Here is a 12,520-nt window from a genome sequence, read left to right on the forward strand (position 1 = left end):
CCATCCTGGTAAATATGTCTGTTATCCTGGGCCCCATCCTGGTATATATATCCCCCACCCTGGTATATATGTGTCTTATCATGGGCCCCATCCTGATATATCCCCCATCATGGTATATGTCCCTTATCCTGGACCCCTTCCTGGTATATATATTTCCCATCCTGGTATATGTCCCTCGTTCTTTCGCTGTTATTTAATGAATAGAAAAAAAAACATTATACTCACCTTCCCTCTGCTCCCCCGCTGCACTGCATATCGTTCCAAAACTGGCAGCTGACTTCAGCATGCAAGCGACAGGAGCGCATGATGTCACTGCCATGCAACCCCAGTCATGTGCATGTCAAAGTCAGCTACTGGCATCTGATTGGCGAGTAGTGTGTATTGCCGAAGAACGGAACGAATGGGTCTGTGTGCTGAGTGTGCGTCTGAAGACGCACATCTAGTTGAAGTATTTGCTGGCATCCATGCCCCTCACCTTCTAGACCCAGTTGAGGTGTAACCTCTGCAACCGTAGTAGTTGTGCCCCTGATCAGCAGATGGTTTCCACCTAATCTGAGAGCAGCATAATATAGAGAAAAAGACTCTGATTCAGCGATGTGTCAAGCACTAGGCTGCTTGCTGTCATTTTTATTACATCACTGTTTTATCAGCATGAGATTATCAGTATAGGACTAATAAAACTGCTGCCATGTAGTTCTTCATATTAATGAACTCTGTAAAACCTGCACCTCACCACTGAATGCTAGCTTCACACTGTACATAGGCAGAAATCAGTCAATCAGTGGTGTAGGCGAGGTTATACAGAATTCAGAATTCAGAGACTTGATAGATCTGCAGCGGATAAAACAGAAACCATTAAAGTAAGTGATACATCACTGGAATCAGGGTCTCTACCCCTACATCATGCTGTTTTCAAATGGGGTAGCAAAAACCTGGTGACATATTCTTTATAAAGAGCTTAATATATAAATAAAGTTTATACCCCTAAATGTCTCATTTACTTACATGTGAAGGCCTTTATCCCAATCTTTCAGTAGGCTACATTTGGACCACTTTGATAACACATGGCCTGCATAACTTATAGAAATCTTTTAAAAATACATTTTAAGCACTTAATAAGAATGAAAAATTATTAGCTAACATATGATGCTGTCTGAAATGCACCTCACTATTTTTCTAGTAATAAAATTTCTTTAAAGGGCTTGTCCACTACCAGAACAACCCCTTCTTGTACTAAATGTTTGGCCCCGATAAAAAAATCCTATACTCACTTCCTATGCCTCGCCGACCCAGCGGTGTTAACACTTACGGTCCCAGAGCTCTTGTGCGGTTTTGTGACACATGGTGCCCGACGCCCAATCGGCGTTGGCGTCACTTTCCCCTCCTTCGTATGGATTCAACATGAAGAGGAAGTCAGAATTCAGCTGCAGCCCGGAGTTCCTCTTCATGTTCAAAATGTCTGAAGGTGGGAACAGTGACACCAGCGCAGATTGCGCACCGGGCACCACATGTCATTCCATTGCACCAGAGTGCGGACACCGCTGGAACGGCGTCAGCATGGGAGGGGAGTATAGGCTTTTTGTATCGGGGCCAAACATTTAGTTCAAGAAAGGGTTGTCCTAGTAGTGGACAACCCCTTTAACACTCTGCAAATAATAGAAAAGATTTACCTGTAATATCTGCGCAGGCTCCTGTCTCCAACCTGTGCTTTCTGTATAGATTCTTCAACACTTTGGCACTGCCGAAACGTTTAAAGCGGCTTTTCACATTGTTGTAGTACCACTCCAATGATTGGGTCCTCAAAAGCCTGTAATAACATGACCATAAAGATAATTCAGATGCATTTCCATAATAAATTTATAATATTAAGCATTATACATTATCATAAATCATAATTATCATTATTTTTGTATCACCCAGATGAGTTAAATACTTATTTTGCAAAGTAGCCGCACAGAGAAATATTACTGCTGCTTTAAAGTAAATATTGTGTATGTTACTGCTTGCTGAATCCTACCGTGGCAACCCCAGAGCACGCAGTAATGCAGACCACATTTACATTTCTGCTGTCCTTAGGAGAACAATAAAAGAGAACGTCAAAACTATAAAGTATATTAGGAAATGTCATTACTTTCAGTAAGTTACATTTTGATTATTAAAAATACAAATAACCCTTGACATTATGTTTAGAAAAAGTTTGCCAATGTAATTGCATGAAACCATCAGACTAAAATTTCATTTATTGATGCAAATATGCCGATCGATGCTAAAACAGATGTATCAGGAAAGTAGTGATCTGGCTCCGGAAGACTGTGGCCATTCACTTCACATAATTGCTCCATTTGGTCACGTTATCAATGTGCCGCACTGATGAATTCTCTCTCACTGCAGAACATTGTTATTTTTCCATAATCAGGCAATGCACAGAATCATTATGGAATTCAAGCGTATAATAATAGATGCAGGAAGTTAGAGGCCATTCGGGCCATCAGTCACAGTGAAAATTGTCAAATTTTGTCTCAAATATAACTCATCCAATTAGGTAGAACATTTGTGCTGGAATGAAATTGCAATTAAATCTCTACTTTAGAATTTGTCAGCACAGTTTTCACGCAATAATAACAGTTTTGACCCAAATGCCAAGTAGACTGACCGCTTATCAATTGTACAATATTTGTGTATTTCATTTGTGACCATCAGTGTAAATTTTCATAGACACTGAAACAAACATACCAAAGCCATTAATTCTGATCCCCCAAATGGACCCTATGTCATTGCAGACAGTTTTGATTTTAGCTTTTAGCTACAAGAGCTATTTTTTATTAGATGTTCATTTTTTAGACTTTTTCATGTAATTATTGGGAAAAAGGATTATGATTTCAGTTTTTCCCTTGTTTTTTTCCCATTTCATTTTTTTATTATATTTTTATATACATCTTTATATCTTTCTTAGTGTTATATCTTAATTATCTTTTTCTTATTTCTTGAGTAGCACAACAGACATGATCAGCTTTATTCTGCACTGGCAGGAAATTCACTTTTAGCTGTAAGACATCTTGGAACACTAATCATGGCTAATCATGAATATAAAAAAAACATCATGAATGTTAATTGCTTTACTGAAGGAATCGATTCCACAACAGGGCTTGATAGGAAATGATGTTTTCATTGTACAGAATATCACTATGGTAAAGTGAGACTGCAGTAAAAAATTGTATTAAATGTATTTCCCCTGTTAGCTAACCTTCAATATGAAAATTGCTTAAAGTAACTTCAGTCACATGTTTTTGACCAAGACTTTTTGCATAAAGTAAAATTAATCTCGCTCCTTCTGGGCAGTATAACTACGGTAGTAATAAGTTTCTGGAAGCATGTTAATAAACATCTTTATTTTGCAAAGTCTTTGCTTCCTACATCTTGTGTGGGAGGAATCCAGTATCAGTTTGCATGTCAGAAAGCGGCAATGCATTTTCACAGCATATAAAATTTCCAATCACCAATTCTGCATGTACCGTACTGTCACAAACTGCAGAAGGTGGAAATTAATTGAGAAAATGCTGCCGTCATTGATTTCCCTTTAAAACCTTGCTGCATTGTTCGGGTCAATAAGACCCAAAATGAAATTTGAGACCCTGCAGATTATTTATTATGCGGATATGGAACTTGTGATTAATTGACTTTTCCTCATTTGAGGGGTTCTTAATATGAGTGTTGGGTTTTTTTGCTTACTTTTTGCTACACGCTGATTGTTACACTTGTAATGTTCGGGTCAATATGACCCGATAAAATTTTATACTGTTCAAAAGGTCACTAATTATTTCTGTCTGCAAAATGAATTTGTTTTCCTGTGTACTGTGTAAAAAAGAAAAACTAAAGTTTTCATTATTTTCCATTTGTTGTTTTATAAAATGTTAACGCAAAGTTATATTTAGTTAGATCTCATGTTATAGTAATAGAAATCTAAAGCATGTTTGTCATTTGTGTGCAGAATGCTATAAAGTGAACATTATTGCAAAGAGCCGGTGTAACCTTTTTCTGAAAAAAATAAATAAAAATTAAGTTTTAATTTCATTTTTCATTTGTTTATGATCAAACATACAGTTTAATAATGAAATACGTATTCAAATAAAACACTTATTGTAGCTAAAATCAACATTTTAATAGGTCGGTTCATATTGACCCGAAACAGAACAAGTGTATAGTAAATGCCGTCAGAACAGCAGGATTAAAGGTTACAGCATAATGAGAATTAGACATACATATATCCTGTTAAGATGATATTACGTATTTTACGACAATTTCTATTCTCTCCTGACCAAATATGTATATCAATGGTGCCTAATACACCATTCTGACTTGAGGTCTGCTAGGCTCCACCAAAATGCTAGGATGGATGTACAGTATATAATATAGAATCAGAATAATGATAATGTATACAAAAAATTATTGAGTGTGCTGGCATGGCTTGCTAGTTTAGACCCACAATCATATCGTGCCTGAATAATACAACTTACAACTATACATTGCCCAAATAATGTAAAAGCAGCAAAGTGATTCTACATAACGCTTCCGTGAATGCTCACATAAAAACCATTACAGATACCAAAATACCGTTATACATGTTATGCCTAAATATTACCAAAATACATAGCTACAAATAATGTATGGGGTCAGGGTGATTTTTCATTTATGGTGATAAAAAAGAGAATTGAAAACTTGACCGGTAAAGCGTTACTCCTATTTTATGTTGGACCATCAGCAGCTTTTTGTAAAAACATTTATCGGATTGATAAAATTGTTTTTAGACTCCTTAATTGAATGTAATGATTATTGTGGGTCCCACAAATCGATATGTAACCACCTTTTTTGAATAGTATCTTTGTGAGAGCAATAACATATACATGGATATGTTCAGCTATACATGGATCCAGGAGCCGGTAGGTTGTGAAGATCCAGAAAAGCATTTGTAGATAGTGTTTAATGCACAAGAGGTCTGTAATGTTAACTCCATTGAATTCTGGACTTTAATCACTCTCATGGAGCTGGTCCTTGAGATATATCCATGACTTTGCATACTAGGCAGAAATATGGTACCTTGTTTTGGGAGATATTCCAAACCTATAAGTCTAGGAAGGTAAATAAAGGGAACCTGTCAGCTGAATCAGAGACAAGCTCCATCATCGAGACATGTTCTGTAAGTTTGATCTGGAATGCTTCCATACTTCAGAGGAGATATATGCTTAAATGCCGCCAGAGCATGAGGTGACAGGGATGACTAGTCACAGAGTTATTGCTCTGCTGACTGCTCCCTATTCTGTTCACCTACATTGACCGATTCACACATATAAGTGAGACTTGTCAGTCTACAGGTGCGAGCATGGAGAATACACCGAGGGGACCTGCCTCTTGGACAAGTCGCTCTAGCCACACCTTGTTCCTAGGTGGCATTTTAAAGTATGTTTCCTCTGAAACAACGTAGCATTTCAGAATAATGCATACAGTACATGCCTGAAATGAGGAATCTGTTCTCCGATTCATTTTGCCCATATATTGGATAGCATGAATCAGCTAACAGGTTCCTCTTAATTGTTCTTTGTCTAAATTATCAGTAACAGAAAGAACAAGGGCATACTACTGTATGAACAGATATGGATGAGTAATTTCATTTATACAGGCTACAGCTTGTTGTGGCAAAATGTTAATTGTCTGCACAGTATTGTCCAAAAAAAAGCTTTAGATATGTAGAAATGCTTTTCAGTCTCTGTTATTGACCCAATCTTACTCATATAAAAGGACATAGTATGGATATTTTTCCTACATCAAGCTATTTTAAGTATAATGCCCCCAAGCCTGACCTGTACCACTACATGTGGTCTTGCCCACAAATACAGTCTTTTTGGATAAAGATCCATTCTTCACCTAACCAATTTTGTCTGTTTGTTCCTATTTGAGCCGTTTTCGTAAATCCGGATGCTGCAAAATATCGATGTAATCCTGGTGTAAAGAAACTTTTACACATAGTAGCAGAAGGATCCAAAACAATTCTTCACACATGGCTTAGTCTGCAGCCCTCTCTATACAAATTGTTTTAGGGAAAGCTTGCTTTTTTGATGGAGATGGACTGGGTGGAGGCATCTCTTGAAATGGACCATAGAGTTCAAGATTTTTTGGACACTTGGGAGAGCTTTATAGAACTTTTACCTTACCACATTCATAAAGATTCTTGCAAGATAGTGTGGGACCAACCACATGAATTCAATAAAGGCTATTGACGGGAGATCCTACGATTATGTTATCATAATTTTGCACTACAAGTTATGTCTGCAATATAGGAAGCACACTGTAGCGCCATAACATGCAAATATGCTCAGTCAGATAGTTCTCAATTTTTCATATTTCTAATGCAGTAATGCAATTCATTTTTCATATTTGCATGTTATGGCGCTACAGTGTGCTTCCTTTTTTGCTTGAATGTATATGAGTTGGTGACTCTAGGTTAAGCACCTGTTCACACAATGTTTCTGCTTGGATGTGACGGTCAGTTTTTTAAATATGTCTGCAATATAGAGACACCAAGCACTGCACTACAAGGATGAGATCCTCTACTACTATTTCCTCTACAATCACTATCATTTTCCTTGATGAGTGAGAGAAGGAAGCACAGGCAATTGTTGGTAGAGCTCATTTGATGCCACTGTTAAAGTTTGCTTTATTGTTCTTCAACCTGTTGCACAGCAATGTTTATTGCTACATTGACTAACTGTATATACTCGTGTATGAATCAAGGATAGGGGAAAAGGAGCCATACATACCGGGACAGGGATGAGGGGACAATGCATACTTTGCTTATACTCGAGTCAATAAGCTTACCCAGTATTTTGTGGCAAAATTAGGTGCCTCAGCTTATACTCAGGTAGGCTTATACTCGAGTATATACAGTTGTAAAGTATTGACACCACTGCAATTCTGTCAGATAATACTCAGTTTCTTCCTGAAAATGATTGCAAACACAAATTCTTTGGTATTATTATCTTCATTTAATTTGTCTTAAATGAAAAAACAAGAATTGTCCTAAAGCCAAATTGGATATAATTCCACACCAAACATAAAAAGGAGGGTGGACAAAAGTATTGGCACTGTTCGAAAAATCATGTGATGCTTCTCTAATTTGTGTAATTAACAGCACCTGTAACTTACCTGTGGCACCTAACAGGTGTTGGCAATAACTAAATCACACTTGCAGCCAATTGACATGGATTAAAGTTGACTCAACCTCTGTCCTGTGTCCTTGTGTGTACCACATTGAGCATGGAGAAAAGAAAGAAGACCAAAGAACTGTCTGAGGACTTGAGAAACCAAATTGTGAGGAAGCATGAGCAATCTCAAGGCTACAAGTCCATCTCCAAAGACCAGAATGTTCCTGTGTCTACCGTGCGCAGTGTCATCAAGAAGTTTAAAGCCCATGGCACTGTGGCTAACCTCCCTAGATGTAGACGGAAAAGAAAAATTGACAAGAGATTTCAATGCAAGATTTTGCGAATGTTGGATAAAGAACCTCGACTAACATCCAAACAAGTTCAAGCTGCCCTGTAGTCCGAGGGTACAACAGTGTCAACCCGCACTATCCGTCGGTGTCTGAATGAAAAGGGACTGTATGGTAGGAGACCCAGGAAGACCCCACTTCTTACCCCGAGACATAAAAAAGCCAGGCTGGAGTTTGCCAAAACTTACCTGAAAAAGCCTAAAACGTTTTGGAAGAATGTTCTCTGGTCAGATGAGACAAAAGTAGAGCTTTTTGGGCAAAGGCATCAACATAGAGTTTACAGGAGAAAAAAAGAGGCATTCAAAGAAAAGAACTTGGTCCCTACAGTCAAACATGGCGGAGGTTCCCTGATGTTTTGGAGTTGCTTTGCTGCCTCTGGCACTGGACTGCTTGACCGTGTGCATGGCATTATGAAGTCTGAAGACTACCAACAAATTTTGCAGCATAATGTAGGGCCCAGTGTGAGAAAGCTGGGACTCCCTCAGAGGTTATGGGTCTTCCAGCAGGACAATGACCCAAAACACACTTCAAAAAGCACTAGACAATGGTTTGAGAGAAAGCACTAGAGACTTCTAAGGTGGCCAGCAATGAGTCCAGACCTGAATCCCAGAACACGTGTGGAGAGATCTAAAAATGTCAGTTTGGAGAAGGCACCCTTCAAATATCAGGGACCTGGAGCAGTTTGCCAAAGAAGAATGGTCTAAAATTCCAGCAGAGCATTGTAAGAAACTCATTGATGGTTACCGGAAGCTTTTGGTCGCAGTTATTTTGGCTAAAAGTTGTGCAACCAAGTATTAGGCTGAGGGTGCCAATACTTTTGTTTGGCCCATTTTTGGAGTTTTGTGTGAAATGATCAATGTTTTGCTTTTTGCTTCATTCTCTTTTGTGTTTTTTCATTTAAGACAAATTAAATGAAGATAATAATACCAAAGAATTTGTGTCTGCAATCATTTTCAGGAAGAAACTAAGTATTATCTGACAGAATTGCAGGGGTGTCAATACTTTTGGCCACAACTATATGGTATATAATTTATTACTCAAGTTCTTTTACTTATATATTTTACATATTCTTGTAATCCTTAGGATGATAATAAGATTATGCTAAAAACAAAAATAAGCTTTAATAGTAAACTAAACATTTGCACTAAAATTCTAAAAAATTTTCGGGTCTTTAACTGCATGTAGATCGATGGGGTCTTGGTCCCGAAACCCCAGCGACTTGTCAAAATACCCGAGAAGGGCGCAGCTTAAGGCTATGTGCACACATAGTTTTTTGGGTGTGCAGATTTTGCAGAGAAAACCGCAGGTAAATCTGCGGTTTTGCCTGCGGTTTAGCCCTGCGGTTTTACACCTCATAATGGATGAGGTGTAGAACTGCAGCGTTTCTGCACCAAACAATTGACATGCTGCGGTTTGTAAACCGCAGCAAAACCGCGCGGAAAAAAACGCAGCATGTGCACTGCTTTTTTTTATTTCCATAGGAAATAAAGGTACTGTACAAGGCAGCACAATCTGCTGCGGACCTGCAGGTGCAGAAGCGCTGCGAAACCGCAGCAAAATCCGCACCGTGTGCACAAACCCTAAGAAACAGGAGCACACAGCTCCTACCTGAGTGCAGAGACAGAGCAGATGCAACAGAAAGCTTATGTCTGTGATCCCCTCGGACAGGAGCTGAGTGCACCTGTCTGCTGAGCTGTGAACTTCTCAGGGGTGTTCTATGCGAACATTGGGCGTGTCAGGACCCTGACTGATCTGCATTCAACTAATGGCACAAACAAACGTTTAGTTATTTTTCACGTTTTTCTCACATAATACTGTAAAAACGTTAATATTTTGCTAATATTTTGTTAATAGTAGTTAAACCACAACCTTACAGTATACTTTGCCATTATTTAGTGAACATTAACCCCTTCCTGACATCCGACGGTATATCCCGTCCATGGGACCTGGGCCCCTATGCCCATGGACGGGATAGTACGTCGGGCGCGATCAGCGGCACCCACGTGGTGAGCGCCGCTGATCGCGGCCGGGTGTCAGCTGATTATCACAGCTGACACCCGGCACAATGTGTCAGGGGCGGTCACGGACCGCCCCCGACACGTTAACCCCTTGCACACCGCGATCAAACATGATCGCGATGTACCGGGGGTTAAAGGGAAGCATCGGCAGGGAGGGGGCTCCCTCCGTGCTTCCCTGAGCCCCCCACGGCAGCGAATCCAAGATGGCGACGGGGGCCTTCGGGGGCCTGAGGAAGCTGGCTTCCTCAGTGCCTGCAAAGCGCAGGCATGAAGAAGCCTTCTGCAGTGCCTGTGTCAGATCGCTGATCTGTCACAGTGATCTGTGATGTGACAGATCAGCGATCTGTCACAGGACAGTGATGTCCCACCTGGGACTATTTAATAAAGTAAAAAAAAAAATAAAAAAAGTGTAAAAATAATTAAAAAAAAAAATCGCCAAATAAATTAGAAAAAAAAAAAAAATATTCCCCCAATAAATCCATTTTTTGGAAATAATAAAAAAACCAAACAATAAAAGTACACATATTAGGTATCGCCGCGTCCGTAACAACCTGCCCTATAAAACTGTCCCATTAGTTAACCCCTTTAGCGAACCCCTTAAAAAAGAAAAATAAAAAACGAAGCAAAAAATAATGATTTATTATCATACTGCCAAACAAAAAGTGTAATAACGCGCGATCAAAAAGACGCATATAAATATCCATGGTACCGCTGAAAACGTCATCTTGTCCCGCAAAAAACGAGCTGCCACACAGCATCATCAGCAAAAAGATAAAAAAGTTATAGCTCGCAGAATAAAGCGATGCAAAAATAATTATTTTTTATATAAAATAGTTTTCATTGCATAAAACCGACAAAAACATAAAAAAACGACCTAAATGAGGTATCGCTGTAACCGTACTGACCCGAAGAATAAAACCGCTTTATCAATTTTACCGCACGCGGAACGGTGTAAACGCACCCCCCCAAAAGAAATTCATGAAACGCTGGTTTTTCTTCATTCTGCGTCCCAAAAATCGGAATAAAAAGCGATCAAAAAATTTCACGTGCCCGAAAATGGTACCAATAAAAATGTCAACTCGTCCCGCAAAAAATAAGACCTCACATGACCCGGTGGGTCAAAATACGGAAAAATTATAGCTCTCAATATGTGGTGATGCAAAAACTATTTTTACAATAAAAAGCGTCTTTTAGCGTGCGACAGCTGCCAAAAATAAAAACCGCCATAAATAGTAAATCAAACCCCCCGTTATCACCCCCTTAGTTAGGGAAAAATAATAAAATAAAAAAATGTATTTATTTCCATTTTTCCATTAGGGTTAGGGCTAGGGTTAGGGTTAGGGCTAGGGTTAGGGTTAGGGCTAGGGGCATGTTGGGGTTCGGGTTGGAGTTAGAATTGGGAGTTTCCACTGTTTGGGCACATCAGGGGCTCTCCAAATGCAACATGGCGTCTGATCTCAATTCCAGCCAATTCTGAGTTGAAAAAGTCAAATGGTGCTCCTTCCCTTCCAAGCTCTGCCATGCGCCCAAACAGTGTTTTACCCCCACATGTAGGGTATCAGCCTACTCAGGACAAATTGCAAAACAATTTTTGGGGTCCAATTTCTCCTGTTACCCTTAAGAAAATAAAAAATTGGGGGCAAAAATATCATTTTTGTGGAAAAAAATGATTTTTTTATTTTCACGTCCGAGTGTTATAAACTTCTGTGAAGCACTTGGGGGTTCAAAGTGCTCACCACACATCTAGATAAGTTCCGTGGGGGGTCTAGTGTCCAAAATGGGGTCACTTGTGGGGAGTTTCAATAGTTTAGGTACATCAGGGGCTCTCCAAACACACATGACACCCGCAGACCATTCCATCAAAGTCTGCATTCCAAAACGTCACTACTTCCCTTCCGAGCCCCGACGTGTGCCCATACAGTAGTTTTCTCCCACATATGGGGTATCAGCATACTCAGGACAAATTGGACAACAACTTTTGGGGTCCAATTTCTCCTGGTACCCTTGGGAAAATAAAAAAAATGGTGACTAAAAGATCATGTTTGTGGAAAAAATACGATTTTTTATTTTCACGCCCGGGCGTTATAAACTTCTGTGAAGCACTGGGGGGGTCAAAGTGCTCACCACACATCTAGATAAGTTCCTTAGGGGGTCTAGTTTCCAAAATGGTGTCATTTGTGGGGGGTTTCCACTGTTTTGGTACATCAGGAGTTTTCCAAACGCGACATGGTGTCCGATCTCAATTCCAGCCAAAAACGTCAAATGGCGCTGCTTCCCTTCCGAGCTCTGCCATGCGCCCAAATAGTGGTTTACCCCCACATGTGGGGTATCAGCGTACTCAGGACAAATTGCACAATAACTTTTAGGGTCCTGTTACCCTTGGAAAAATAAGAATTGAGGGTGAAAAGATCATTTTTGTGGAAAAAATATGATTTTTTAATTGTATGGCTTTATGTTATAAACTTCTGTGAAGCCCATGGGGGTTCAAAGTTCTCACCACACATCTAGATAAGTTCCTTAGGGGGTCTAGTTTCCAAAATGGTGTCATTTGTGGGGGGTTTCCACTGTTTTGGTACATCAGGGGTTTTCCAAACGCGACATGGTGTCCGATCTCAATTCCAGCCAAAAACGTCAAATGGCGCTGCTTCCCTTCCGAGCTCTGCCATGCGCCCAAATAGTGGTTTACCCCCACATGTGGGGTATCAGCGTACTCAGGACAAATTGCACAATAACTTTTAGGGTCCTGTTACCCTTGGGAAAATAAAAATTGGGGTGAAAAGATCATTTTTGTGGAAAAAATATGATTTTTTAATTGAACCGCTGTACGTTATAAACTTTTGTAAAGCCCTTGTGGGTTCAAAGTTCTCACCACGTATCTAGATAAGTTCCTTGGGGGGTCTAGTTTCCAAAATGGGGTCACTTTTAGGGGGTTTCCACTGTTTAGGTACATCAGGGACTC

At 39.7% G+C, this 12,520-nt stretch overlaps 1 protein-coding gene across 2 annotated transcripts in view; it reads right to left on the reverse strand.

The window, feature by feature from the left end:
• The window catches only part of MYRIP (myosin VIIA and Rab interacting protein), an 811,455-nt gene that overhangs the window by 289,318 nt on the left and 509,617 nt on the right, over positions 1-12,520 (reverse strand). For both annotated transcript variants that reach the window (XM_073550109.1, XM_073550108.1), the window contains exon 4: positions 1,671-1,807. In XM_073550109.1, the coding sequence (XP_073406210.1) occupies positions 1,671-1,807 (137 nt within the window). The remainder of the gene's footprint in view (positions 1-1,670; positions 1,808-12,520) is intronic.

This window comes from Dendrobates tinctorius, unplaced genomic scaffold (genome assembly GCF_039654945.1).
Source record: "Dendrobates tinctorius isolate UK_male_01 unplaced genomic scaffold, ASM3965494v1 ptg000162l, whole genome shotgun sequence".
Classification (NCBI taxonomy): Eukaryota; Metazoa; Chordata; class Amphibia; order Anura; family Dendrobatidae; genus Dendrobates; species Dendrobates tinctorius.